Below are 27,983 nucleotides of genomic sequence, written 5' to 3' on the forward strand. Positions count from 1 at the left end.
CTAAACAATCCATGCTGCTTGTTCACTGTTTATCAGAGGAACCTAACCAGTATTCGCCTGAACTCACACCTGCTGGGTTTCTATCCTCCTGCAGAATGTTGCCTCTCGGGGCTCCCCATACAGGCACCTCATTCTCCTCTCTTAAGCAAGGGGACTTCCAACAACAGAGTAGCTTGGAGAAGGAAGATGGAGAAGGGTCACTTGGCAGCATAACTGATGGGTAATCCACTACCAGACTTACTCATAATTATGATATTTTGCCTTTATTAGCAAAAGCCTTATTTTCAATTGGTTTACAACCTTGGCGCCTCAGCCATCTCAAATGAGTTCCAGAGGTGTACTGGTGTTTTCTGAGTTCTGGCCAGCCTCCACAAGAGTCTTCGTCCTCCTCCTCCTCCTCCGATGGTAAACTTGGAATGGGCTAACTCCTTACAGAGCAAAAGGCTGCCAAACTAGCTCACAGGTTCTATACTCTTTCTTCCCAACCAATGGAAAAACTAGAAATCCCATTGGTAGATTCCCTGGGGACAGTCTTGTTGTAGGTGCTGTCTTATCTAAGGCTAATGAATGTTGCATTAAGAGCCTATTGAAAAAAAATCCAATGTGGCAGTCAAGAAATCTCATTCGGACTTAGCCCTGGCTTTAAGAGCCACTTCTACTTTCATTCTTTAATTATCATTTTATTTCTCTGACTTGCAAACCTTCAGAACAAGGATTTGGATGATAGGATTTGGCATTCATTGTAGATCCCACCCTGAATGCTTTACCATTTTTCACCAGGTGATTACTGCTACTTTTAATCAGTGCCCTTTAACAGGATTTGTCTCTTTGGTGATGTGTACTCAAGCAACCCCTTGTAGAAACAAAGGACAAATGCATCCTAACAGGGGAGGGGCAGCCTAGATATACGTACTCATTTCACCTCAGTAAAAGCTCATTTCACCCCAGGGATTATAGACACCCATGTGGTGACACATATTATAGGGCAGACCTGCTGAGCTGCCAGCCTTCCTCCAGTAGTGAAACAGGTGATAACATCATATTCAACAGAGCCATGCCTTCATATCCCCATATCCTCTCTGTCTGGGCAAATCCTGAGATTTGTATACCAGCAGACAGGTAGACACTGATATCAGCATCCTTTCACCTCCTGCTCTTTGGGTCTTTATCCAGGAACAGAGCACAACAGGACTTACAGAAAACTTTGGCTTCGTTATAAACAAACAAAAAAGCACTCTCTACCCACCCAGAATGTTATGGCACATAGGAAGTTCTAGACCCAGAAAAAAGAATTTGTCCGCTTTTTGCAGGAGAGAAACCAGAACTTTCTTGCAAACATCAGACCACTGCTTTTTCTAGCAGTGCTCCTCTCATAGAGATTTGCAGGACAGCCACATGGAAATCCTTCATGTTCACCAAACATTTTTGCCTCCACTGAGTTGGCTTTGGGGGAGAGAGTGCGCTAGCATGTTCTCCCTCTGCTTGAACTTCAGCCACTGTTCATTTTCTGTTTCCCTGCCTAGTGATCAGGGCAGCTTTTGCACATACAGTGGAACCTCGGTTTATGAACACCTCGGTTTATGAATTTTCAGTTTACGAACGCCGCGGACCCATCTGGAACGGATTAATTCACTTTCCATTACTTTCAATGGGAAATTTCGCTTCAATTTATGAACGCTTCAGTTTATGAACAGACTTCCGGATCCAATTACACCCATGCTTCGGGTTAAGTACGCTTCAGGTTGAGTACTCCGCGGACCCGTCTGGAACGGATTAATCCACTTTCCATGGGAAAGTTCGCTTCAGTTTATGAACGCTTCAGTTTATGAACAGACTTCCGGAACCAATTGTGTTCATAAACCGAGGTACCACTGTATCACACTATCGGATGCTCCTTTACTCTAAATTGAGAAAGGAACTTAGGGCACTTATCTTCTTTTGGGGGTGAACAAGGCATCCAAGGCTCACTCTGCCACAGCCAACCTCTAGCACTTATTAGACACTCTTGAGCAGTTAGATCTGCTGGGGCCTCCAGCTGGCATCAGGTTCCCTGCGGCTCCAGTTCTTTTCAGCAAACTCTTCCTCAAGCTTGGCCATAGGGCAGAACTGAGACGGAGTCTACAGGATCAGACTGAACTGTAAAGGTATGCTCACATGTTCTCTAATTTTCTGGGTGCTAAGAGTCAGCCCACCTGATTGGGTGTTTTCTTCACTCCAAACCAGAAGGAACCTTCATGGTAAGTGTCCAATGTTCCTTTTGTATTGTGTTTTAGTGAACATAATAATGGGACTCCCTTCAGCTCCAACTAGCATAAATGAGCTCTTGTGTGATCCAAAAGCACACAGGATGTCACATTAATACCCTGCCTGCTCCCTGACTAATGACATTCTGTCAGTCCCATCAACCTCACAAGCACGGTTGGGGGTGCACCAGAGATAGAGTTCTAGCTGGTCCCATATTGTGGAATTCCCTCTCAGGAGAGGCTAGACTGGCTCCCTCTTTGCTATCCTTGCAGATGATGCAAGTCACTGGGCTGATGTAAGGGCACACCGGATTTCAATTGCTGCTTCTAAATGTCTTTTGATATATTTAAACTATTGGGTTTAACTAGTTAATTTTTATTACTGTGTATTTTGTGATGCTATTTTTAAATGTTGGAAGCCGCCTTGAATCCCAACATGAGAGAAAGGTGGAATATTAATACATTGAAGAATAAGAATAAGGAGGGGGAAAAATACTTTCTTGTAAGTTGACTTGTTGATCTGGTTTTCATAGAGATGTTTTTCATGAGGGTTCTATAATGAAGGCTGTAATCCAAGACACAGTTACCTTGAAGTCAAGAGGGCTTACTTCTAAGTAGGCATGTTTAGGATTATTTATTTATTTAAAAAAAATGTATTGAAGAATAGCTTTCAGTACATTGCAGCTATAGCCTGTATTTATGTTTGAGAAGTATTGGTCACTGTTAGGAACACGTGTTTCAGAGACAACAACTTTGGAAGTGTAGCAAAGCTTTAAGAGCGTATAGTGTAGTCTTGCCATGCAAGGGTATAAAATGAGTAAAATGGATGAATTCTTAGCTTTTGTACTAAAATTTTAAGATCCCCAAAGTGTTCTGTTGGTTATCATGTGTGCCTTCTGTAGTTTGAAGACAAAAGTTTATGTTGGCCACATTTCCATGTAATGCTAACCCCAAAATTCTGGTTAGCTTTACTCCTCCTTTTTGTTAGCAGCAAAGCACCTCAGAATTCTGCACTTAACCATAGTTTCCTATGTTACTTGTGAAAACAGAAATGATAGTTAATTCAAAACATGCCAAAATTTAAAGTCATGGTTTTAGGTGGCTTTATATCCTGGCTTGTTTTGAAGCAATTAGATATAGTTTTGGAGTTCACATGTAACAAGAAGCTGTGGTTAAGTGCTTGGTCCTGGCTTGTTTCGTTGCTCACTTGAAGGGATGAACAGAACAGCCTCTAGTGTCTCAAGCTACAATTGTGGCCTTGGCATTATGTGCAAGTGTAAACTTTTGTAAACTCAGTGAATTATTAAAACAGCTGAAGCTATTTCTTGCTTTTAGAATAATGTATTATGACATTATTCCAGTGGTATGCCTAGCTCAGAGCCCTATGGTAAAGAGAACTGATATTCAAGCCTGCATTTATTAGGGATCTCTCTTGCATGTGCATGGGTGCATGAATACACACAAACTTCCCCATATATGCAAAACTGTAACTTATTGACATGAAGCCAAACACATGAATTAGTGACTACAGTGTTGATTTTGCTGCATGGTTTAAAATGTGTTAGGTGGGGATGAAAACTTTGTGCAGTTTCTTTCAACATACATGATTTTTTTCCTGATCTTTCTCTGGATTTGCTTCCTAGCTAGGCTGATAACAGTTCTAGTAAATACTGGCGTCCCTGAGAACAAAAACAATTCAGACATCTCATGAAAATTGTTTGTGCGTACTCCTTGACATACGTACATTTTTGTGTAGAAAACCAACATTTAATGTTGAGACTGCAGTATGCACTTCATAACATAAGCTTTTTAAATGGGACTGGCATGCATAGAATGATTAACTTAACATTGCTTGCTTCCCTTGCCATAGTCATCATAGGAATAGACTTGAGGTTCTTCCTATGAAGCATTTAGCACATTCACAAATTTTATAACCTTGATGGCTTAGAATCTTGGGGCTGTATCCAGTGTTTTTCCTACTCAGTAACTTAGGTCCATTAATTTCAGTATTTACTAGAACCCCCGTCCGTGAATTAGTTGTATATGGCCCTTTTTTTCTTGAAAGATGGTGTTCTCTAGCATCTAGATTCCATGCAGCATAGATGTGCACTGATCAATATGTATGTTTTACACTTTTAATTTGTGTACGGGGGAAGAAGTAAAGAAAGAAAGGATTCTGTTGAAGCTGGAAGTCAGGAGAAATTATCCCCTTTGCCTAAAGAGTTGCCAAACCTAGGATACTTTGGTTGAGGAGACTTTTAGTTAAGACATGATTTGTGTCCTGCGGTTGTTTCTGGAAAAGTCATTTTATTATTTTTCATCCCTTTTGTATATTATATATCCTTAGTCACTGGAGACTGGTAAAAATTAAGAGAAACTATGCTCCAGTGTTAGAGTCTCAATCTGGTGAGACTCTAAAATATATCTGTGTGGGGGTACTGTGGGGGAGGGGTAATGGCTGCATTTTCACATGAATGGTTTGCTATGTCTGTGCAGATGACTTGTGCTTTGCTGCTCCCTTAGTGGCTACAACAAATCACAATCCCTGTGCAAGGTTAGCTTCAACCTGGGGAATGTGCTTTGTTTCACTCCAGACAAGCTATGATCTGAAGCTGAGGTTTGTTCCTGTCTCCGCAGGGGTGGTTTGTTAGATCCCTGGTTTGGACATAATGCTGTTGCCATTCTTGCCAGGGCAGATGTGAAGCAGGAGCCACCTGCCTGTTCAATGGCAAACCACTCACAGTGGCTTACCATGACGTGTGAAATTTTACTGCATTTATTTGATCATGATGTCTCCCTTACACCACAACCATCCAACTGCCCTACTCATTCTCCCCAATGATGATTTGGGGTAAGGAATACTCAAATAAACATGGCACATCAATCACGTGAAGCAACATCTAAGAAGGGCATTGATTCAGGACTGCATTGTGCAGCAGAAGATGCAGCCAAGCTCTGAATCCTCTCTAGGTGATTCTTAACATGGCTGTGGTTTACATGTGGTTTTAAGCTCTTAGCCCCTGTTAATGGGATTGGCAGCATGTTTCCCAATTAGCTGCCTTTCCTTAATGAGGGTAGATCGGTTATAGGGAAAGTCACAGATGTGTTTTTTCAAGTGTGCAGGTTAAAATAGAGCACAGGTGAAAAACAATTTTGGGCCTATATCTTATCTTTAATCCTATATACTTAAGCACATAGATGCTATCTTATTCAACATAACAACCTCTCCGTAGACATAGAACCTTTTTCTCTCTCACTTTTTCTTTTTCCTCATCACATCACTTTTCTTTCCATACTTAAAACATAAGTAAAATATGCATATTAGGTGTTTAATTTGGTTTTATTTTATTTTTCTCCTTATGGAATCATGGGTAGCTTCATTGCAACTCATTTCTTTCTGTTTGTTTCGTATAGGGCTGATAGTGCAGGATCATTCAGACCCCCTGTTCAGTTCATATGCCAATAAATCCCACTACCTACTGAATGAATCAAATCGTGCTGAGTTGATGAAATTACCTATGATTCCTCCTTCTTCGTCAGCTTCCAAAAAGAAATGTGAGAAAGGTAACCAAAATAGCTTCTTTCTCTTTTTAATTTTCTTTCACTTTCCTGCTTTTCCTTTCTTTTTGTTTGCTTTTAAAAACAAATCAAGCTCTTTATGCTCATCCAGCACCTTCTTGTTGCGCTTGATAAACTTCACTCATTGCTTATTGTGAGTGTGCATTCATGTTGGCAAAAATATTACAAAGGGGCTTAAAATAATTGCTAAATTCTGCTCTGTTGCTGGGCTGCACTTTACGAACCAAATCTAATAGACTTTCCTGAAAGCCGTGAGACAGAATCTGTTGTGTCTTTGTGTTGCATGTTAACCACACTAAATGAGATAAATGCCCATTTGAGCCTCGTTCAGACCTGTTTCACCGCCAGAATGGGATTGCCTAGAGGTTGCAAGTATGTTGGCCAGTGACTCCAGGAGCAGATTTTTGGTACCGTGATTTGTAAGATCACCAAGACCCCTTTTCAAGCCATTGATCGTATGGGGCTGCCATGTATTTGAACCAATCCTTGCCATTCCTGCCTGGATGGCGTTCACATTTCTCAACTGCCATTTTTCTGTTGAGAAGCCTTTGCTCCACTTACTCAGTCTCCATGAGGAAGAAGGCGGCCTTTTAATTGTTTGTTGATATTTCCTTAGGCAGCTGGATAGCTTTTGCTGGTTTAATTCCCGGAAGATTCATTCTGACCACTTGTAGCTACTTACGGAGGATAAAGCTATCAATAATTATTTATTGCCTCCAGCATCACAGGCAGTGTGCCCTCTGAACACCTGAGTAGGAGAGGGCTGTTGTGCTCATGGGATTCTCATAGATATCTCACTAGCCACAAGAGAACAGAATGCTGGACTGCCGGAAATAAATAATACCCACACCTTTGGCCTGTTCCAGCAAAGCGGTTCTTACGTTCTTATCCCCTCATCCATTTTCATTAATGTGGTATAACAGAATGGACATATTACACCAGCTGCTGATTTGTTTCTCTATCTCTCCCTGGAACCATACTTCTCATGGGGGTTCCTAGGAAACTACATTTGAAGGGAGCAAGTTTAGTCCTTCCAGCAAGAGACAGTTGGGAATAGGAAGGATGGCTTTTAAAATGTGGTTACCTGATGCTACTGAATAATTATTTTAAGCGCTTCACATGTAGAAATGACTCTTGCACAGTTGTAATCTTTCTTTAAATCTCCGAAGATTCAAAATTGCTGTTTAATTTTGAGACTCAGACAAGACAGAAGACCAGCCAGGTGACAACTCTGCAATAGTCCTTCAGTTCAAATGGGAACAAGAGTAGGACACCAGTTTTGAAGGAATTTGGAGAGGTTCCATGCATGTATAGACCCTATCTGTCCACAGGAGGAGCTTACCCAGCCATCTGCCATGTTCCCTGCCTTCACTTCCACTTGGCACATATAGCTCTTAGGAAAACATGAGGTTGCATCCAACATGAGACATACTCAAAAGTAGATCCACTGAAATTAATAAACATGGCTAGCTGAGGTCTGTTAATTTCAGTGGGTCTATTCCAAGTAGATGCTAGTTGGATAAGAACCCATAATGTTCACTATGAGGACTGCCTCCTCAACTGCATGTGAGCTGTACACAGTTGGAGCCTTGTCGAAACTAGGGCTTTTGTCTGTGAAGTTTTGAAAACAGCTTCTATTGTTTCTGAGTGCTTGAACTCTCCAAAAGAGTGTTGACTTGGTTCCCCTTGAATAGCTCACTCAGCTTGTTGCTGTTCTTAGGCTAGTCTTCATCACTGAGAGACTGGAGACACTCAGAATTATTTTGAGCCCTTTTTATGCTTAGCTTCAGCAAATCTTACTAATGCATTCTAAGAGCCAGTTTCTTGCTTAGCATTGGAAAATTTTGTGTGTGTATGTGTGTGTTTTGTTGGTTGTTTGCTTTGGTTTTCACATCTTTTGACATTTTACCTGGTTTGGGCATTTTTTTTCAATGATTGGGGCTGTATTTCCTCTGAAATGGTGTTTACACTTTTAGAATTAATTGTGGGATTTTGAAATGAAAGGGAAATCAAGCATTTTAGGGTTTATTGCATCCACAGCAGAGGAAATATAGTAATTATTTTGTTGTTGTTTTAACAAACTCTTTTTTAAGCTCTATAACAATCATTGCAATCACAGCTTTGAAAGTCTATAGGTGGACAATATTTTCTGACAGCCTTTTGGAAAACATTAATCCAAATTTCTCCAGATACTGAAAAGTCCCACAAAAGCAGCTTAATGCTGTGTCCTAAATTTTGAGCGCCCCTGGCTGACTTTGCAGGAGTGCTTGTTTTGCTATCAACAACATATTTGAATGAAAATCAAGTCCCCACTTGCAAATATCCCCATCCGTTAATATAAAAATTTAACTACTCCAAAAGACAGGTAGCTCGTGCAGATGTGATGTCCCTGATCACACTGGTTTGAAGCTTCCCATAGCAAGAGCCAACCCTGGTGCAGATGTCAGGCCTCTGTGTGGTTTGCTGCAAAAGCAGAAAAGTAGGGAAAGTGTTTGGAGGGAGGGATGCGCAAGTGAGTTTAGCCTGCCGTGCACTTTAGAGAAGGGAATTGTTACATCTGCACAAGCCACGTAGTGCAGGAAACCTTTGTTTTGGAGAGTCAGCAAAGATTTTCAATTTAAAGATAATGGAATTTATTTTTCTCTTGCATCATTTTTGAAGCAGAAAAAAATTGATCAACCTATAGGCTGACTTTTATGCACTAACTGATTGCTAAGGGATTCAGTCATGGCAATGCTGGTTTAAAACATATTTCAACCAGTCATTTATCTTAATTATTGGCATCTCTTAATATTAAGACTGCCTGGGAAAAGGAAACTTCCACATAGTTTTTTTATATTCAAAAGTATTGTATATTCCTGCGTATAAGACTACTTTTAAACCAAGGAAAATCTTCTCAAAAGTCGGGGATCATCTTATACACTGGGTCATATTTCTTATACGGCGAGTATATCCCAAACTCTATATTTTAACTGGAAAAGTTGGGGGTTGTCTTATACGCCCAGTCGTCTTATACGGTCGGTCTGATTTGGCTGTGTAACATAAAAAATTGATGTGCTTTAGCAAATCACTTGGCTTGGGAGGTTTTTTTATTAGTCTTGTACATACAGAATATATGTTTTTTAATCCAGCATTGTAAATTTGACTTGATCCTTTTGTTTTGCTGTTTGTATTGTATGAGTTGGTAATCCTGGGCATATTGCACAGTGAATCCTGCCCGACGCCTTTAACTATAAACTGAGCAATGTTGTTTGTTTAAAGGTGGGAAACTGTTGTGCTGTGAATCATGTCCGGCGTCCTTCCACCCAGAATGTCTCAACATCGAGATGCCAGAGGACTCCTGGAACTGCAATGACTGCAAAGTGGGCAAGAAGCTACGGTATAAGCAGATTGTTTGGGTCAAGCTGGGAAACTACAGGCAAGTGAAGCCCAACTCAAAATATTTTGTGGTTATCACATTATTATTATTATTATTATTATTATTATTATTATTATTATTATTATTATTATTTTATTGCTCTATCATTATTTCTTTTAAAAAACTATACAGGTACCTCGCATCTTATGCAGGGGTTATGTTGCTAAATTGCTCAAAGCCTCAACAACCCCTGGGACTGCTCCCACCTCCTGAGATCAGCTTACTTACTGGGGTCTCAGGGAACGCCACTTGTACTCATGCAGCCTCCTTGCAGCTTCGCTTCTCCTTCCCTTAGCAGCGTTCCTCAGTCATCTTCTAGCTGCTGCTGCTGCTGCCGCCACCGCCACCACCACCACCTCTGCTTCCTTGACGGTTGGCTGCTCTTTCTGTTCTATCCCTGCAAACCCACAAACTTATTTTTTAAAAAAAGAACATCTTTACCCCACCCCGACTCTGCTTTCTGGTTTTTCTTGTTCTCTTTGAATCTGGAAAGCCCAGCATGGAGAAAGCTGTTAAGCCCTCCAGCTTGCTTACAGTGGTAGGTCTCTTTCTCCACACCCCGTTCTCCATGCTGCGGCTGGGCTCCTTCCTGGGGCTGCTGGGCTCTGGTTACCCCATGCAGAGGAGCCCAGCCCAAGGGACAGGATTTGTGTGAGTCACTGTTTCCAAGCCAGCCTTGCAGAAAGGAAGAGGAAGGGGAATGTAGGGGGGGGGTTTGCTGCTCTGCTTGGACTACCCACTGGTCCTTTTTTCTGCCTGCTCCACACATTTTGTATTTAATTAATTATTTTCTGGCCAAGCGTGCAAAGCTTCAATCACATAAGTGGAATTAGCAAAAGATGTGAGTTACCTGTACAAAATACTCTGCAGATTTTATTTTTCATCATATTTGTATTCTCCCCCTCTTCGCCAAAGCTTAGTGCAGCTGGGGGAGGTGGCATTCCCTCTTTATATTTTTGCAGTAAGAGTGAAAGAGGGGTTACGTTCAGAGAACAAAACCTGGCCCAAGAGAACTGAAGGAGCTTCATGATGCCTGGCAGCCTGAACTCGGGTCAAGTTCCTTTCTTAAAGTTCTACCAGCAACCCTCCAGACAGTGGCAGGATGGACAACTTTGTCTCCAGCTGACCTTAAAGGAGAGGCAGAATTGTATGAGAGGAGATGGCCCTTGATGCAGCCTGGTTCCGAACCATTTAGGACTTTGAATTGTGCTACAAAATGAACCAGTAGCCAGTGAAGGTGATTTAGAGACCTCACATACTCCATGTAGCTGGTTCTAGTCAGCAGCTCTGCTGCTGCTCTTTGTACCACCTGAAGCTTCTGAACATTCTTTGGAGCAGTTTCACTTAGAGTCCATTATAATTATTCAGTTGGGATACAAATAAACCAGTTATGACTCCTGGAAAGAGTGTCATTGTTGCCTTGGCCTCAGCTGTGCAGTGGCACTCTTGGCCACAATCCAGGAGGAAATACGTTTTGAAGAGGACCCCAAAATTGCAGACCTTTTGAAGAAAGGTTTGTGTTGTTTTATGGTACCTTATGTTGCGCACTGCCTTAATATTTTATGTGAGCGGGTGGTATATATATACTTGTACAAATAAATATCTAGTCCATTATTGCTCTTGGGCTGCAGTTCAGGGTCTCCAGAGTCTTCCCAAACCTGAGATGGGAATAGAGCAAGAAAGATGTATCATTCATATCTTGATGTCGCCAAGTTACAGTTCTCTAGACAATCATTTAAAAATAATTCTTCTAAGGAATTGCATGGCTTGAAATGTGCTGAGATATTGAATACATTTGTGGGTTAATAAAACTTTTTGCAACTTTTAACAGTATTCAGTAATGTTCTCTCTGTCTTTTGACTAGTTGTCATATTTTTCTGACCTAGTTATGTGAATTAGTTAGTAAAATGTCTTGTGGACCAGTACTGTTGGTTGACATTTTCAAAATTGAATTATTGTTGTCTGTTTTCTGCTTACAGAGCTCATATTCTCTTCTAGGATATACCACTTTTGCATAAACTCATTAAAATGAATGGACCTTGTGCAGCTGGACTGCTGGGTGGTTAGCTCTTAAGCGATAAGGAGTTCACTTGTATAAGGAATTTTCTAAGATTGTGACCTACACTAGGAATAATCCTGCAGAACATAATTTACTAGCTCTCAATTTATGGTTTGAGTGCTGTAAGATAGACAGTATGCCTTTTATTTAGTAAATTTCTTTCTTAAAACCCCCTCCTTTTTTCTCTCTCCATTATTTCTAGGTGGTGGCCAGCTGAGATCTGCAATCCCAGGTCTGTTCCTCTCAACATTCAGGGCCTCAAACATGATATCGGGGACTTTCCAGTATTTTTCTTTGGTTCACATGACTACTATTGGGTACATCAGGGAAGAGTATTCCCTTATGTTGAAGGAGACAAAAGCTTTGCTGAGGGGCAAACTAATATTAACAAGACCTTCAAGAAAGGTAAAATCAAAAGACAGTTTTTAGTGGTTTAATGACAAAATGTTCCACATTTTTTGTGTCTCCATCACTACTTAATCACATGGAAATTGTGGTTGTTGTGTTTTGTGTCCCGTGTGAAACTTCAGCTGAACTCTACTGAGAACTCGTTTAAATGTTTATGCGACAACATTTCTGGCATTGTTTTCCATCTAGAAGGTAGCAATCACTGTGCATGTTTGGTAAAATGATAAAACATTAATATTAGTGCTGCAACATTTAGTTGCTTAGTCTATCAATTGATTTTTTAAAAATTGGTTTAAAAAATCTTTGATAAAAAAGATGTTCCTGATTACTGGGCAGCAGTTTCTTTCTCTTAAATACATGGTGGGGGGCTGGTTCTTTGTGCCATCTTGAAATAATGTGCATTGGGTATAAACAACAAGAGTATGCTTCCCCGCGCCCGTTTATGCAGTTAATCAATTAAACGTAATAAGAGATTTAAACATTTGTAAGTTGGAGTGACAGTTCTAAATATTATCTGATGGTTTAAAACCGTTTTGTTCTGGATTTCCAGAGCATAGTTCTTTGTGGAGTGTTCCCTCTGCACCAGCTGCTAATACTAACCCCTTTCTCCATTTTGGGCTCCTTCACACAGCACTTGAAGAAGCAGCAAAACGCTTCCACGAACTGAAAGCACAAAGAGAAAGCAAAGAAGCACTTGAAATTGAAAGGAACTCAAGAAAACCACCTCCATACAAACATATTAAGGTGAGCCCCTTTTCTTGCTCTTATTTGTGTTGAATGTGTTGAGCACATGAGCACTTTACATCCACAGTGAGGAACCTTTTTCTCCCAGCCAGCCAGGTCTGCATCTGCCCTACTCCCCATGGGTCAGACTTGACATGTGGGCAGGGCTACCCACTGTCAATCACCCAATGTTACGATGACATCAGGTAACCAGCCTCTCTGAGGGCATGTTCCCTGTACAAATTTAAAGAAGCTTGCAAAAGAGGTCCTATACAGACATAGAAAGTGGCATTATATCAAATCAGACTATTTGTCCATCTAGCCCAGGATTGTCTATTCTGACAGGCAGCAGCTGACAGGCAGAGGTTTTCCTTATTATTATTATTATTATTATTATTATTATTATTATTATCATTATTATCATTATTTGCTTTATTGATTATTTAAAAAAGTCAACAAAGAAAAACCAAAGGATGATAGAAATTACAAAAAAATTAACTTCTTACAATACAACTTCTATTTATGACTTCCAGTCACCCCATCAAGACTCCCTGGTTTCTTTTAAGTAGCGTACTTTTCATTATCAATCCAAACTTCTCCCAAATTTTTGTTTTAATAAATTTTCTATGCTCATACTATGTTCATTGTAGGCCAGCCAGAGAATTCATATTTTCACAATGCTCTTTTAAGATATTCTCTGTAAATATCCCACTCTAGTAAACGATTGTTCTTTATTATCTCTAATTCTTCCTGTCATCCTTGCTAATTCTGTGTATTCCAATAATTTCATCTGCCAGTCCATTTTGGTCAGAATGGAATCTCCTTTCCATTTTTTGGCTACTAAGATTCTTGCTGCCACTGTTGCGTTCAGGAAGATCTTCCTCAATTTTTTTGGAATATCTATACGTACCTTCGGGGGTTATTTTTTACAAAGGAGATTTTAAGCATATTTTTGAGCTCATTGTATTCCACCACATGTGAATCATCGTACCCTCCACCCCTCTGTATCTCCAACAAATGCTTGACCTGGTTCTATACATTTTAGCCAATTTTGATGGTGTTAAATACCACCGGTAAAGCATTTTCATAAAGTTCTCTTTCAGGGTATATCATGCAGTAAACTTCAAGTCTTCCCTCCATAATCTTTCCCAGGCTTCCATTAAAATGTTACAACCAAAATCTCTGGCCATTGGATCATTACTGATTTAACTTCCTCCTCTTTGACTTCCCAGTCTAGGAGGAGTCTACACATTTTAGAGAGTGATTTGTTTTTATTTTGAATTCGTTCTTTCTCGAGTCTAGATGGTTCTGTAGAAAAACCTTTCCTTTTATCTATTTTAAATGTCTCATTTAGGTGATGATATTGTAACCAGCCAGATAAATGCGTTCGGATTTCTTTAAAAAAATTTTTTAATTTGAGTCGGTTTTCTTCCTCTTCCAGTAATACTTTGTAAGTTGCCCAGTTTCCTTTCATATTCTTGTTTTTAACAGAGAATGCCTCTATCGGTGATAACCACCATGGCATTTTAGGCTCTAACAGATCTTTATATTTAGACCACACCAGATATAAAGGTTTTCTTATGACATGGTTCAATAAACCTTTATGGACCTTCGCCTTATCATACCCTAAGTAGGTGTACCATCCATACTGATGATCAAATCCTTCCAAGTCGAGCAGATCGGTATTTTGTAACATCATCCATTCCTGGATCTGAGAGAGACAGGCAGTTTTGTGATATAATTTCAAGTCTGGCAAGAAACTCCCCCCCCCCTTTATATCTATTAGCAATTTGTGTTTAACCCTGGGTTTCCCCCCCTGCCATATAAAGCTAGAGAAATCCTTCTGCCATTCCTGGAAACAGCCTGTTCCCCCAATCACGGGAATTGATTGAAAGAAAAAAAAGCATCCTTAGAAGCACATTCATCTTTATAGTGGATATTCTCCCCCATAATGATAAGTTAAGTCTATTCCAGATCTCCAGGTTTTTAAAAACCTCTTTTCAAGTCTTAATATAGTTATCTTGAAATAAGTTAATGGTTTTTGGGTTTTTTTGCATAAGCCATATTCCTAGATATTTTACTTTCTTACTAATGGTCAATCTGGAAATCGTTTCTATTTTGTCTTTTTCTTGGGTTTCCATATTTTTAACCAGCAGTATTGTATTTTTACTATTGGCGTTTAAAACCTGCCACCTGTCCAGCACACATCGTTTCCATCGTTGGTAAGCATTCTTTTGGATTATCAGTCATAATTATCAAATTGTCAGTGAAGGCTTTCAATTTAAATGATTTTTCCCCTACTCCAATTCCTCTTGTATTTTCATCACTTCTTATTTTCCTGGTATTCAGTATTTCCAAAATCAAAATAACTGCCATGTCCCCTTCCTTATATTGCAACTTTCTGTAATACTGCTATTTATGATAAGTTTAGCTCGCTGCTCCGAGTATATCGCCTCAATTCATTTGTAGAAAGTTTCTCCAAAACCCATTTGGTTAATTAGTCTTTTCATGAAGCACCAGGAGATGTTATCAAATACTTTTTCCATGTCTACCAACATTAGTTTATAAAACATTTGTCTCCCCCCTCCCTCGCTTCTCACACGTGGACCGGGAATCTTTCTTTTTGGCGCCACAGCAGCTTCTAGGGTCTCAGGACACCCATCTGAGCCTTTGGGGCTGTGTTGTCCCCCAGGCCCCCTACAGCGATCGGGTTCGTCCCTGGAGAGAACGAACACATGCCCTTATACAAGCCACGGCAAACCAGAAGTCCCTCAACAGCCAAAGGTTTTCCATCGCCTGATATCTGATTTTTTAACAGGAAATGTTAAGGATTTAACCTTCTAAATACAAAGCATCCACTCTGCCACTGTGCTGCGGTCTGTCCCCAAAAGTAGCCATACAAAAACCACAAATGCAATTTCAAACTTGATACTTGGGGGGGGGGGTGCATTCAGCTGCCGGTTTACCAAATTCTGAGAGTGCAAGTGATGTACATGCACAAACCTCTGTGTGTGCTTGCGTGCACGTGTTAGAATTACAAATTTTATCTCTCTTTTTTCCTGTTTCACAGTCCAACAAAGTAGTAGGGAAAGTTCAGATCCAAGTTGCAGACTTGTCAGAAATCCCTCGATGTAACTGTAAGCCAACCGACGAAAACCCTTGTGGCCTGGAGTCAGAGTGTCTGAATCGAATGCTGCAGTATGAATGCCACCCCCAGGTTTGCCCTGCAGGAGAGCGCTGCCAGAACCAGTGCTTCACGAAAAGACTCTATCCAGAAGCAGAAATTATAAAAACGGACCGGCGCGGCTGGGGTCTGAGGACAAAACGGAGCATTAAGAAGGTAACATATAGGATGAATGCTTCTGAACTGTTGTAAAGTGTTTAAATAGATGGCTGCTGGGAGGGTGGGGGGTCTTCCCTTGCATTGTAGCCCATACAAATAAACTTTGAGACAGAGTAGGTGAAAACTAATTCTTGTTGGTCAGATTGGTTTTAAATGTACAACTCAAATATTTGGGGATCCCTACTGTTAATAATAAGTTTTATTATTATGACAAAAGCAACAGTTGGCAGGCAACATTACCATTCTTCCTGTGTTACCTGTAATCTGCAGAAATTAAATTTCAGATTAAGCATAAAAGAATACAAAAAGTTCTCACATAATCTTGTTTTAGGACAGGGTTAGACAATGTGGTACACCACATTCGGTTCCTCTGTTTTATGGGGGCGCTTTATTGATTTAATTTTGATTTTTTATATTTTTCACCCTGGCAACTTATTTGGATAAAGAGTGGGGTGAAAATATCTCCAGTAAACCAAACTGGAAATATTTTTTACTCAAGCTGTTGGTCACCCATGGTTGGCTGAGAATACACATGTGATGAATAAAATATTTAGGCTTCAGCGGCCTTCCTAGAGCTCATTGCCCAGTGACAGTGGCTAAACTAACTTTGCTGAGCTCTCTCCATCAGCTGCAGCCAGTATGGCCAGGGCCCAAAGCTGAGGAGAGCCATAGATCAGCAACATCATGGGTGCACAAGAGTTTTGTGTCTACATTTTCCCAGTACACATGTCAAAAGCAGGCTCTTGTATAATAAAAGGCAAGCTGTATTGAATTCTCATCATTACTATTAATAATTAATAGTATTTATTTAATTTATTATTTGCTTTCTGTGAAACATCTTGAAGTGTTCTAGCAATGCAATAAAAACATAATGAAGCAGCTGCATATATTAAAAACAATTGAATGGTTTACCTGCTACAGGCACAGCTAAAACTGCCCCAAATAAAGTTTGGAATGTATTAAGATGTATAGAGGCCCTGTTTCAAACAGCCTGCATTAGGCTTCTACAAGAGGGCAGTGTTAGAAACTGAGATATGAAAGCTAGGAGCTTATTTGCATCTTAAACCTAGGTTATGGGCACAACAATGGAATGCCTAGGGGCATTTTTTTATAACAAGAACACAAAGCTGAAAATGAATGAACTACAGCTAAAATCTTATATTCATTTTCACATGGTCTAGTCCTCATCTGAAGACTGCAAAAACAAAGCCATGCTTCCCCTGCCCGCCCCCTAATATTCTTAAGAGGGCCTCTTCTCCAGTCTTCAGAGAGTGGCTGCAAGTGGGGAGGCAGAAAAAGGTCCTCTTCTCCTTCCACTCTGCAGTTTTAATCTCAAAACCTAAGTGCTGTATTGCACCCAGAGGTCAGAAACTGCTCTCGCTAATGAAATTCCTTGTCGCAAAATGCGCCTAAAACAACAGGAGCTTCGATCACTGGAAGAGGGCCCTTTCTGCTGTCACACCCCAAGTTTGGGGTATCTTCCCCAAGGAGTTGTTCTTGGAGCTGACACTGCCAGCTTCTTGAAGGCTTTCCTCTTTGTCCAGGAATGTTTAGGTTGTATTTGGATTTTTGTTCTCATTTGCTCTTTAGTGGTTTGGATTGGAACATTTTTTTTGTCTCATTGTACTTAATTTAGTTTATTTACTGGTTTTAAATTGCATTTATATCTTGTCTATGAATTCATTTTTGTTCACACTTTGTACACTTCCTAAAAAAAAAAAAATCTGTCAGTAGCACCTTAAAGACTAACTAAGTTTTTATTTTGGTATGAGCTTTCGTGTGCATGCACACTTCTTCAGATAGAAGTGTGCATGCACACGAAAGCTCATACCAAAATAAAAACTTAGTTGGTCTTTAAGGTGCTACTGAAGGAATTTTTTTTATTTTGCTTCGACTCAGACCAACACAGCTACCTACCTGTAACTGTACACTTCCTGTTAATCTTTTGATAAAGGGAGAAATGTTTTAAATTAATTAAATAAGCATGTTTAGTAGAAGCATATTTATTTGGGTTTCATAAGGCCTGAAGCCACTTCTTAATGACAGAATTGGAAGGGATCATAAAAATTATGTCAGAAGGAAATGTAGTTCTACTTCCATCTTTAATACAAGTGTATGTACCTTAAGCCGCTGCAAAGGTTTCCGTGGTCCCATTGCTTGCTAATTCACAGATGTGTATATGCTTTCCAAAATGCTTAATGATTTTTATTGAATAAACCTCTTCAGTGTTATTCTGTGAGGGCACAGTAACCTTTTTGCAAACGACTGTATTTAGATAATCTTACCAAAGGCCACCCAGCTCATTTTAGTGGTGCATGATTCAAGTTTCAATCTCTTTTTATGCTGCACCACACTGCTTGTCTCTTAACAAGGGATTTATTTTTGGTGTTTATTCCTTGCAGTAGCATCACAAATTGCCAGCATGCATTTCTTTTGAATATTTTCAGGGTGAATTTGTCAACGAGTATGTTGGTGAACTAATTGATGAGGAAGAATGCAGATTGCGAATCAAACGAGCACATGAGAACAGTGTGACCAATTTTTATATGTTAACTGTTACAAAGGTAAAAAGAAGACTCCTTCTTTGGAGGACAGCCATCTGTCAGGAATGCTTTGATGGTGTTTCCTGCTTGGCAGGGGGTTGGACTGGATGGCCCTTGTGGTCTCTTCCAACTCTATGATTCTAAGACATTCTCTCTATATGGAATGCCATCTCAGTTTTAAATGTGTTACACTTTAAATGCCACTGAAATCCCAGTAAGTGACATCTACTGCATGGGTTACCACAATGAGTTACATTGCAAAAGGCTTGAAATAGCCCACTCAGCAGCCTGGCTGGTTGCTCCACCATATCCCTGCAGGGAGTGTGGTGATAGTAACCTTTGGGTATGTGGGAATCTGAATTGAGATATCCATGAAGCCTTCATAAACCATGAGGCCACTCAATTCAGGTGGAGTTACAAGGGCAACTACTTCCCTGTTGAATCTGAAATGCAGCGAGTGGCAAACTGTAAAAAAAGAAAAGAAAAGAAAGGGTTATAGCTAGGAATTGTCCTTAAGGCTGGGCGATGTCAGATTTTCAAAATCACGATTTTTCAGCAGCCAAACATTGCAATCTGGCGCTACACCGCAATGTTGAAACAGCAAGCTGTGTTGGCCCCAGCCCTGCAAGGCCAGGGTGACTGCTGCCACTCTCCCCGCAGCACTTTGCGGGGCCAGGGACAACGCAGCTTGTTCCCAGCACCAGGCCCTGGGGGTGGAGGGAATCCATCCTCAGCATGCAGAGGGAGCAGGCTGCCTCAACCTCAGCTCCTCCCTGGGGCTTCCTTGCACTGCTCAGCTGGGTGGGTGCAAAGGCTCCTGCCCCCCAGCTGAGGGAACCCTGATGTCTCTCTGGCTTGTGTGCAAGGCATTTGAGCTTGTTCAGCTGGGGGAGGAACAGTTTAATGGAGCCGCCTTCTTGCCTCTGGGTCATGTGAGCTGGGGATGGGCTGGGGGCTTCTTCAAACTTCTCTGCTGAGGAGCACATTGCTGTCCAAGCCTTTGTGGAGCAGTTTAAAGAAGTCAAGGGAGAAACAAGCTGTATGGCTCTGGTGATAGTTTGCTCCTCCCTTTGCGGTATGAGGGGCAGAGCGCGATGGCAGCTTCACCCGGAAGTATACCTTGGGTGAAGCCACCCCTGCTCCCGAGTCCCTCTGCTACCAGCAGCCCAATGTTGGAAGCAGCGCTGGCAACAAAGGGACTTGGGAGTGGCATTGGTTTCATCCGCCAGGTGAAGCCGCCATCACGCTCTGCCTCTAATACCAGGCCTAATTGGCCTCGGAGAATGTGTGCCCCCCCCCAAGGCCACCTCACCCTATGAAGTCACACCTGCAAGCCCACACTCCCCACTTGGTGGAGGTCTCCTGCTCATCCGCTTGCTGCCCTTCAGCCGCACACTTAGCGGAGGCCTGGGGCTTCTGTGTGGTGGTCAGCATTTGGCAGCAGCATGTTGGTGTGCGCCTCTCTGTTGGTCCCAACTGCTTTTCAGGGAGAGGCGACAGGGATTTTTCTTCGCTTTTCGCTTGTTCATCCCAATAGTAAGGACCAACCCATTGCCCTAGCCCCAACCGCTGGTTCATCTTGACACAAACCTGAATATATGGAATTCACACATCTAGTTCAAGCTGAAGTAAAGTTGGTGCTGGGAGACCTACCCTGCATAACCAGGCGAAAGACCCACCGTGTGCAGCATTATGTTCTTATGGGGGTCGCATATGGGAAGCCTGCAAGTTGAACCTGTGCAGTCGCAATCTCCCCTCTGGCAGTTTGCCATTCAAAAGTGGCCTGGGCTTTCATGTGGTAGAAGCACTTTGTATTTCTGGGCCAGTTACTTCTCTACAAACACAGTTCCACATTGGTTTATGCCTAAACTCTTACCTGTCTCAGTGAATGTTATCTGCAGATAATTTATATAATAATTATCTGGCAAATAGATTTGCTGAAACTTTGAAGAGTCTTGTGGTAACTTAATATCTGGCGCAAGACAATGTGTTGCTTTTTGCTGCAACAGGATGCATTCAAACTTAAGTCTTAGACATTTTGTATGTGATTGTGTCTCTCTTCTTTGGTCTTTTTGAAGGATCGTATAATAGATGCTGGCCCCAAGGGAAATTACTCTCGCTTTATGAACCACAGCTGCAACCCCAACTGTGAAACTCAGAAATGGACAGTGAGTGGAGATGTCCGAGTTGGGCTCTTTGCTCTCTGTGATATTCCAGCAGGTAAGAGTGCTTTGGCGTTGCTCCATTTCCTTTTAATGTTACTCTGTATTCCTCGCCTGCCTTGCAGCCTTTTTCTTGAGGATCCGTAATACTGTAAATTGTTGCGCTGTAGTGCTAATATAATCGGGTGGTGGTCCTGATCCTCAGGTAGGGGATAGAGAAGTGGCAGCACAACAACCATGGTCTGCAGTGGAGTCAGGCCTTCTAAGGCAGCTACGCACATCAGGAAGGGTCTGCGGTGGTTTAGACCCTTCTCACACTTTTTATCACATGAGCACTGAATGGGCACAGAAGGCCTATCACTGCCATGATTCAAGGCCTTTAGCTTTAGACAACAAGGGAGGCATACAGGGTCCTATTTGGAATAGACCCACTGAATATAATAAACAAGACTAAATTAGGATCATTGATTTTAGCTGGTCTACTCTGTGTAAACAAGGTGAGTAAGGTGCAGCATGAGAGGTGTATAAACTGTGTGGTGTGGAGTAAGAGAAGTTTTCCTTACTCTCCCATAATAATAGAATCTGAGTTCTCCAATATAGCTGAATGTTGGAAGACTCAGGACAGACAAAAAAAGTACTTCTTTGCACAGTGCATGTTTTAACTATAGAATTTGTTGCTGTGAGATAGAGTAATGACCACAAACTTGGATAGCTTTAAATGGGAATTTAACAAATCCATGGAGGATAACGCTTTCAATAGCTGCTAGTCGTTAGGGCTGGGCGACATCTGGTTTTCAAGATCTAAATATCACAATATACCAATATATCACAATGTCTTGAATGTGTCTTGGTTGCTTCTTCCTCTCCATCTTAGGGGAGGAAGACACAGCCCTACTGAGCAAGCCCTGATACCTCTCCAGCTCACTTCCTTAAACTGCTCCACTGGGGATGGGAAGCCTCCTGCCCCTGAGCTGAGTGAGTGCCCATATTGCTCTGACTCACGTGAGCCGGAGGGGCAGGGGGATTCCTCAAAGGCCCAAGAAGGTGCTCTCCCAGAACCCTCTCAGGCTCCATCTGCCTGCGCCTTTGCTGTCTGAAACTGGTATCACGATCTGAACGCCATACTGGTTTCAGACAATTTTCCCAATATCGGTTGTGGTGTTCCTTCAGTCTCAGTTGCCGGGGGGGGGGCCTCTTCTGTTCATGTCCTACTTGTTGGCTCCCCGTTGACATTTGATTTGGCTGCTATTGTAGATTCCCTCTCTGGCAAATTCATTGCACAGTTTTTGCCAAATGCTGCAGATGCACCTCTTTACCCTTGACATACATGTGTGATACGGGCCCACTCTAGTTGTCATGGTAATTCATTCTGAACTGTTTTTAATGCTTTAAGGATAAGTGTAGAAGTGTGTAATTCACATGTGCACACCATATACTGATGTGTCTCCATTGTGCCCATAAGGTGTGAGACGACATTGACACACAATATCAATTGCAGGGCATGGAGGGAGGGTGGGTCTGATGCTGCCATAGAAATAGGGCAGGCAAGGGGTCTGGATCCTGCAAGCCATAAGACCAGGTCAGTTTAGAAGAAATTTCTTGGCTGAAATGCTCTGAACTTGATGGGCAAGAGGGGCAATCACATTTTAAAAATATTTTGCTTGCTTGTCCAACCTCTTTTAATATTTGACATGTGCTGGCGCATCATAATTTTCTGAAATACACTTGATACTGACATTGTTTCACAAACAGCTAGTGTGTAAAGTGCTTCTTTTGAACTTCTAGGGATGGAATTAACGTTTAACTATAATTTGGATTGCCTGGGGAATGGCAGGACAGAATGCCACTGTGGAGCAGATAATTGCAGTGGATTCCTAGGAGTGCGGCCAAAGGTTAGTTGTGCAAGCGGAGTAAAGCCCTCTGGGACCAAATCGGCAAATAGAAACCTTCATGCTTAATATCACACGGGATGCCCAAACCTCCCCAATGTATGTAGTAAAGCTCATTGTGGGAGAAAAACAGGACCACCCTTCCCTGTTCTTGTTATAAACACATACACAGCATGTACAAAAAAAAATCGGGTGCCTGCTTGGGTGATATACTACTTTTTGTGACTGGCTGCTGGTGTCTTCAGGTGTCAGTGCCTGAGAAACAGGAGGAAAGGGTAAAGGTAAAGGACCCCTGACAGTTAAAGTTGTCTAATCCAGTGACTCTTTCCTCCAACTGCTAGACGGCATGTGCAACAGCAAATGAAGAGAAAGCAAAGAATGCAAAATTAAAGCAGAAGAAGCGGAAGATAAAAACAGAGCAGAAGCAGATGCATGAGGACAACTGTTTCCAATGTGGAGATGGGGGTGAATTGGTCATGTGTGACAAAAAAGACTGTCCCAAAGCATACCACCTCCTCTGCCTTAACTTGACACAGCCACCCTTTGGTAGGTGCTTCCTGACTGACTTTACAGGTTTTTCTTGGTAGCCATGAATTGGGCTCTGTGTGGAATTATTAAGAGCAGGCAGCTCTTAATAATTATTAAGAGCAGGCAGCATTCACCTGTTTAACTTTGTGACACCCAGAAAACAGTTTGATATTCCAACAACATCCCAGGGGGAGGGGAGGGGTTACAGTTCTCCATCCCTGGAATATATGATGATTAATAATAATGGGACCAAGTAAAGGTGAAGGTAAAGGACCCCTGGGCGGTTAAGTCCAGTCAAAATCGACTATGGGGTGAGGGGCTCATCTCCGCTTTCAAGCCAGGAAGCTGGCATTTGTCTGCAGACAGTTTTTCTGGGTCGTGTGGCTAAACTGCTGCTGGCACACCGGGACAGAAACCAGAGTGTACGGAAATGCCATTTAACTTCCTGCCACAGTGGTGCCTATTTATCTACTCACGTGGTGTGCTTTCAAACTGCTAGGTTGGCAGGAACTGGGACAGAACAACAGGAGCTCACCCAATCGTGCGGATTCGAACCGCCGACCTTCAAATCGGCAAGCCCAAGAGGCTCAGTGGTTTAGACCACAGCACCAGCTGTGAGTGGGACCAATAAACTACATTAGCATGTGGTTTATTAAAGTCTTGTTTTCTTTTTTATATTGAGCTAAATTGTTTCCTCAAACTTTGCCACTCAGATTCAGATTGCAGAATCCCCTTGTTTAGAGCAAGCAATAGTTTGCCATTTTAAACATTGGTTTATACTTTAAATCTCACCCAGGATTCTTAGGCAGCTTCAAACTAGTGTTTACTGGATAGGACATCAAACTGTGGTGTATGTTGCAGAGAAAGTAATAAAAGAACCTGGAGTGTACAAGAGGAGACCAGAAGTGCCTGAGATAAAATGTGGCTTGGCATTATGTGTGAGCTGGACCTATGTGTGCCTTGGCAATCTGGTAACAGGGTACAGTGGAACCTGTTTATGAACACCTCGGTTTACGAACTTTCGGTTTACGAACGCCGCGGACCCATCTGGAACGGATTAATTCACTTTCCATTACTTTCAATGGGAAAGTTTGCTTCAGTTTATGAACGCTTCAGTTTAAGTACTCCGCAAACCGTCTGGAACAGATTAATCCACTTTCCATTACTTTCAATGGGAAAGTTCGCTTCAGTTTATGAACGCTTCAGTTTATTAACAGACTTCCGGAACCAATTGTGTTCATAAACCGAGGTTCCACTGTATTTGCTTCCTAGTGCCTGCACTAATATATCTCTCCCCCCCCCCCCCGTTTTCAGGAAAATGGGAATGTCCGTGGCACCAGTGTGACATCTGCAGCAGCCCTGCCTCTTCCTTCTGTGAGTTCTGCCCCCATTCTTATTGCAAGGATCATGAAAAAGGGGCCCTTGTGGCCTCTGGCTTGGATGGGCGTCCATGCTGCTCTGAACACAACCCCAAGGCTCCTGTAGCACCAGAGTATTGGAGCAAGATCAAACGCCGATTGGAACAGCAGAATCCTGAGGAAGATTCAAAGGAATAAACTTTTCTTTCCTCAAAACAACAACCCACCTTGCCCCCCGCCCCACTGAGTGGCACGTTATTGTGAATTTGGGTAAAGTGCCATGGCATCCTCCGTTTTTGTCTTTGGAGCGGCTTCCCTGGAGCTCAGACAGGGGCCTCCTGAGTCTGTGTGGCCGTTGGCAGCATCCATTTGCCCTTGAGAAACAGGAAGAAGTGTCTTGACAACCTTTTGTTGTTGGAAGAGGAAGCCTTTCTGACATTTTTTGTGGGGGGAGAGACATCATGTTTAAAGTATCTTCTCTGAGTGTAGAAACCAAACATAGCAAAATATTTATTTATTTAAATTTTAATGGACTTTGAGGATTTTGGGTCCTACTACGGTCAGTGTGTCTAAAAGGAGGAGCAACACCAGCCTGGTATCTATGTATGTATCTGTAGGTTTATTTTCCTGTCTAGTTTTAGAAACATGAGAAAAAGCCTCTGTACACCAATAGCCTTTTAGATAAATCTTCATAGGGGCTGGAGCAAGAGCCTATCGTGGCAGCTGGCAAGTGACATGGCCTCATTCCAGTACGTTCACCATGACAAAAAGTTTTGAGACGAGGGTTGGTTTATGTCACTTTAACTGAGTGAAGGGTGATCATGATACTAGAGGTTTTCCCACAGCAAACTAGTTGTGATCTGCTTACTCTTGAAGTAAGCAGCTTACTCTTGAAAAACTATGTTTTCAGGAAATGGTGAAACTGTAGGCTTCTTACATGCTGTGTTTGAAACCCCACTTCATTTTGAAAGTGCTTGGGGAGCAGATGCTTCTGAAAGATTGCATCCACAATAATTCACTTAAGATAATGGGAAATAGCTGGAGGTACCTGGGGGCATCTTGTGTCTTGTCCACCATTCTGTTTAATTAAGCATAAGTCACTTTTCTATCATGAAAAGAATGATTAAACAGTGCTTTCCTTGCTTGTTGTAAGTCTTGCCATAGTGCAGGATGCAAAGTGAAAAATTACTGCCTTCAGAGCTTGCATTTCCAGGTTCTGCCCTAACTGGGCTCCACTAAACTCTTGTTTTATGGGCCACGTGTTGTGCAGGATTTGCCACCTGGCCCTCCGAGGTCTCTACTAGTTTAGCCCGATTATGCTTTCCCTTTCCAATTTGAGAGGCAGAATTTGGCCTTCAGCCTGCATTTTTAATGTCCAATCCATGCTTGCTCTGTGGCATGCTTGCCAATATCTGATAGGTTCATTTTCTTGGTCCAAGCTCCCCCTATTTTCTGAGGACCTAGGATACTGTGAGTTTTGGTTATTTGTTCTGGGGTTCTATAGCTGGTTTTGGTGTGTAGCTTGGTCATATGAAAATCTCTTGATTAAATAAAAACCTGAATGTCTTTAAAAGTACATTCTTTAACTGTACAGGGTATAAAATGGCCCATAGTGATACATATCATCAGTCTAACGAAAGCAATGTTTGTATCCCAGAAGGGATCGTGTTTATTAATAGCTCTTCACAAAGCAACAGTACAGCACTGAAGTAGCCAGTTTTACCAACTTTCTCCCAATGAGTGCTCTCTAAATGTGTCCAGAGACACCTAACTTAATTATAACCATGCATTGGAGGCTGATTGCCAAAGAATTGATGCTTTTGAATTATGGTGCTGGAGGAGACTCTTGAGAGTCCCATGGACTGCAAGAAGATCAAACCTATCCATTCTGAAGGAAATCAGCCCTGAGTGCTCACTGGAAGGACAGATCGTGAAGCTGAGGCTCCAATACTTTGGCCACCTCATGAGAAGAGAAGAATCCTTGGAAAAGACCCTGATGTTGGGAAAGATTGAGGGCACTAGGAGAAGGGGACGGCAGAGGACGAGATGGTTGGACAGTGTTCTCGAAGCTACCAACATGAGTCTGACCAAACTGCGGGAGGCAGTGCAAGACAGGAGTGCCTGGCGTGCTATGGTCCATGGGGTCACGAAGAGTCGGACACGACTAAACGACTAAACAACAACATTGATTTATGTGAAAAGGTTCAACTTCAGATATAGACTGGTCAGTACCAGAAAAGAAGATAGGCTGTTTCTGGTAATATCAAGGTTTCCTGGCTCAGCTTTTCCAATAGGCTCCCCCCACCGGCCACCCCTTGCTGCTTTTAAAATGCTTCTAATTTAAGAGAAAATGCAACTTACTTTCCTCCTTTTGTGCAGGCAAACACACTACATTTCTGTAAAGCGCTTGAATAGCTTCCGTATTTTGCAGTGTCTTTCTGCAACTCCCATTGCAGAACAGGTTCCATTGCCTCTTCCTGCTCTGCTTGTGGGCCAGTTGAGTGGTATAGAGCTCTAAAGGAAGTTGCTACACACTTGACCAATCTAAGGGGCAATGTTAAAGGCAAAATTTAAAACACTACACTTTGTTTTTGTGTACTAGATTTTAGTTTTCTGAATATGTTGTTTGGCAACATGTTGGTATTCTGAAGGAGGAGTAGGAAGAAATCCTTTGGGAGAGAATTTTGTCCCCATTTAAAATTGCAGGCTCAGAGCTTGCCTTCCCACAATATTGTAGAGCTGCTCTGCCTGCCCACTACACAAAGCTGGTGGGCACAGAATGGTGCAAGCACTCTCTGCTTGGACTGCTGTATCTTCTCTTCCCTACACTCCTTTGTCACTTGATGGAGTGGGAAGGGATAGATGGTGCTCAGTTCTCCTCTGACAGAATTTGGATAGAGCAAATACCCAGTCCCCTAAGGCTTAACTTTTCCTGGCAACAGATGCCATTCAGGTAGTGATGGGTTTTGAAATGTACAAAGCTACCAAGTTAACTGGACAGTGTTGGCTTTTAGCCACCATGCCCTACAAGGTCAGCACGCAAGGAAAGTATCTCATTGAACCAGTGGCCAAGCCAACCGTCTCCATGGAAGAAATAGGAATTCCATTGCCAGGTGACTTTGCAGCTTAAATTATTGTATGCACTGAAATACGTATAGAAGAGGACAAGGCATTGTATTTGGATGGAACCTTTTGGTGTGCTGGAAAAGTGGCTTTTGAATCCCACAAGTTCTTCATAAGGTTAAACTATTTCACATCTTAGCAGGGAAGACTATGAGTGTTCTTTTAATTTTTTATTATACATCATTATTTAACTTTTTAGCACTTGATTTTTTAAAAATAACACTGAAAAACAGCAAGGAGTCATCTTTTAAAAATGCAGAGCTACAATAATGTGACATTTTAAACAAGTTTTATAACAAATACTAATCATGGACTAATAAGTGTTTCCATATAAGCAAAGTGAGTTTTAATATCCTTGTGGACTTTATTTTTCTTGGTTTCTAAATATGTTGTCACCTTGTCACTGTAAAATGAGCAGTTTAAGCAGTGCCATTTATTGGAAGATGGGGTTGCACCAGTTGACAGCCTTTCTTTGGATTGTTCATGTGGTAAACAGGCATTCCTCTCCCCTGTGCATGCTTGCCTTAAGCAGAGAGGTGGACTAAGCACTCCTCATTTATCTCCTGCCCTGCTTTTTCCCACTTCTGCCTAATGAAAATGAAGGCTT

At 41.8% G+C, this 27,983-nt stretch overlaps 1 protein-coding gene across 3 annotated transcripts in view; it reads left to right on the plus strand.

Moving 5' to 3' along the window:
* The window catches only part of NSD3 (nuclear receptor binding SET domain protein 3), a 94,138-nt gene extending 66,736 nt beyond the window's left edge, over positions 1-27,402 (plus strand). For 2 of the 3 annotated variants that reach the window (XM_035139002.3, XM_035139001.3), the window contains exons 15-24: positions 5,658-5,807; positions 9,084-9,240; positions 11,502-11,704; positions 12,339-12,451; positions 15,501-15,770; positions 18,221-18,337; positions 20,395-20,536; positions 22,264-22,370; positions 22,709-22,913; positions 24,210-27,402. In XM_035139002.3, the coding sequence (XP_034994893.1) occupies positions 5,658-5,807; positions 9,084-9,240; positions 11,502-11,704; positions 12,339-12,451; positions 15,501-15,770; positions 18,221-18,337; positions 20,395-20,536; positions 22,264-22,370; positions 22,709-22,913; positions 24,210-24,451 (1,706 nt within the window). In that variant the 3' untranslated portion in view covers positions 24,452-27,402. The remainder of the gene's footprint in view (positions 1-5,657; positions 5,808-9,083; positions 9,241-11,501; positions 11,705-12,338; positions 12,452-15,500; positions 15,771-18,220; positions 18,338-20,394; positions 20,537-22,263; positions 22,371-22,708; positions 22,914-24,209) is intronic. The other variant, XM_035139003.3, reaches the window with a different exon arrangement.
* The last annotated feature ends 581 nt before the right edge of the window (positions 27,403-27,983 follow it).

The sequence above is a fragment of the Zootoca vivipara genome, chromosome 14, assembly GCF_965207765.1.
Source record: "Zootoca vivipara chromosome 14, rZooViv2.hap1.1, whole genome shotgun sequence".
Lineage (NCBI taxonomy): Eukaryota > Metazoa > Chordata > Lepidosauria > Squamata > Lacertidae > Zootoca > Zootoca vivipara.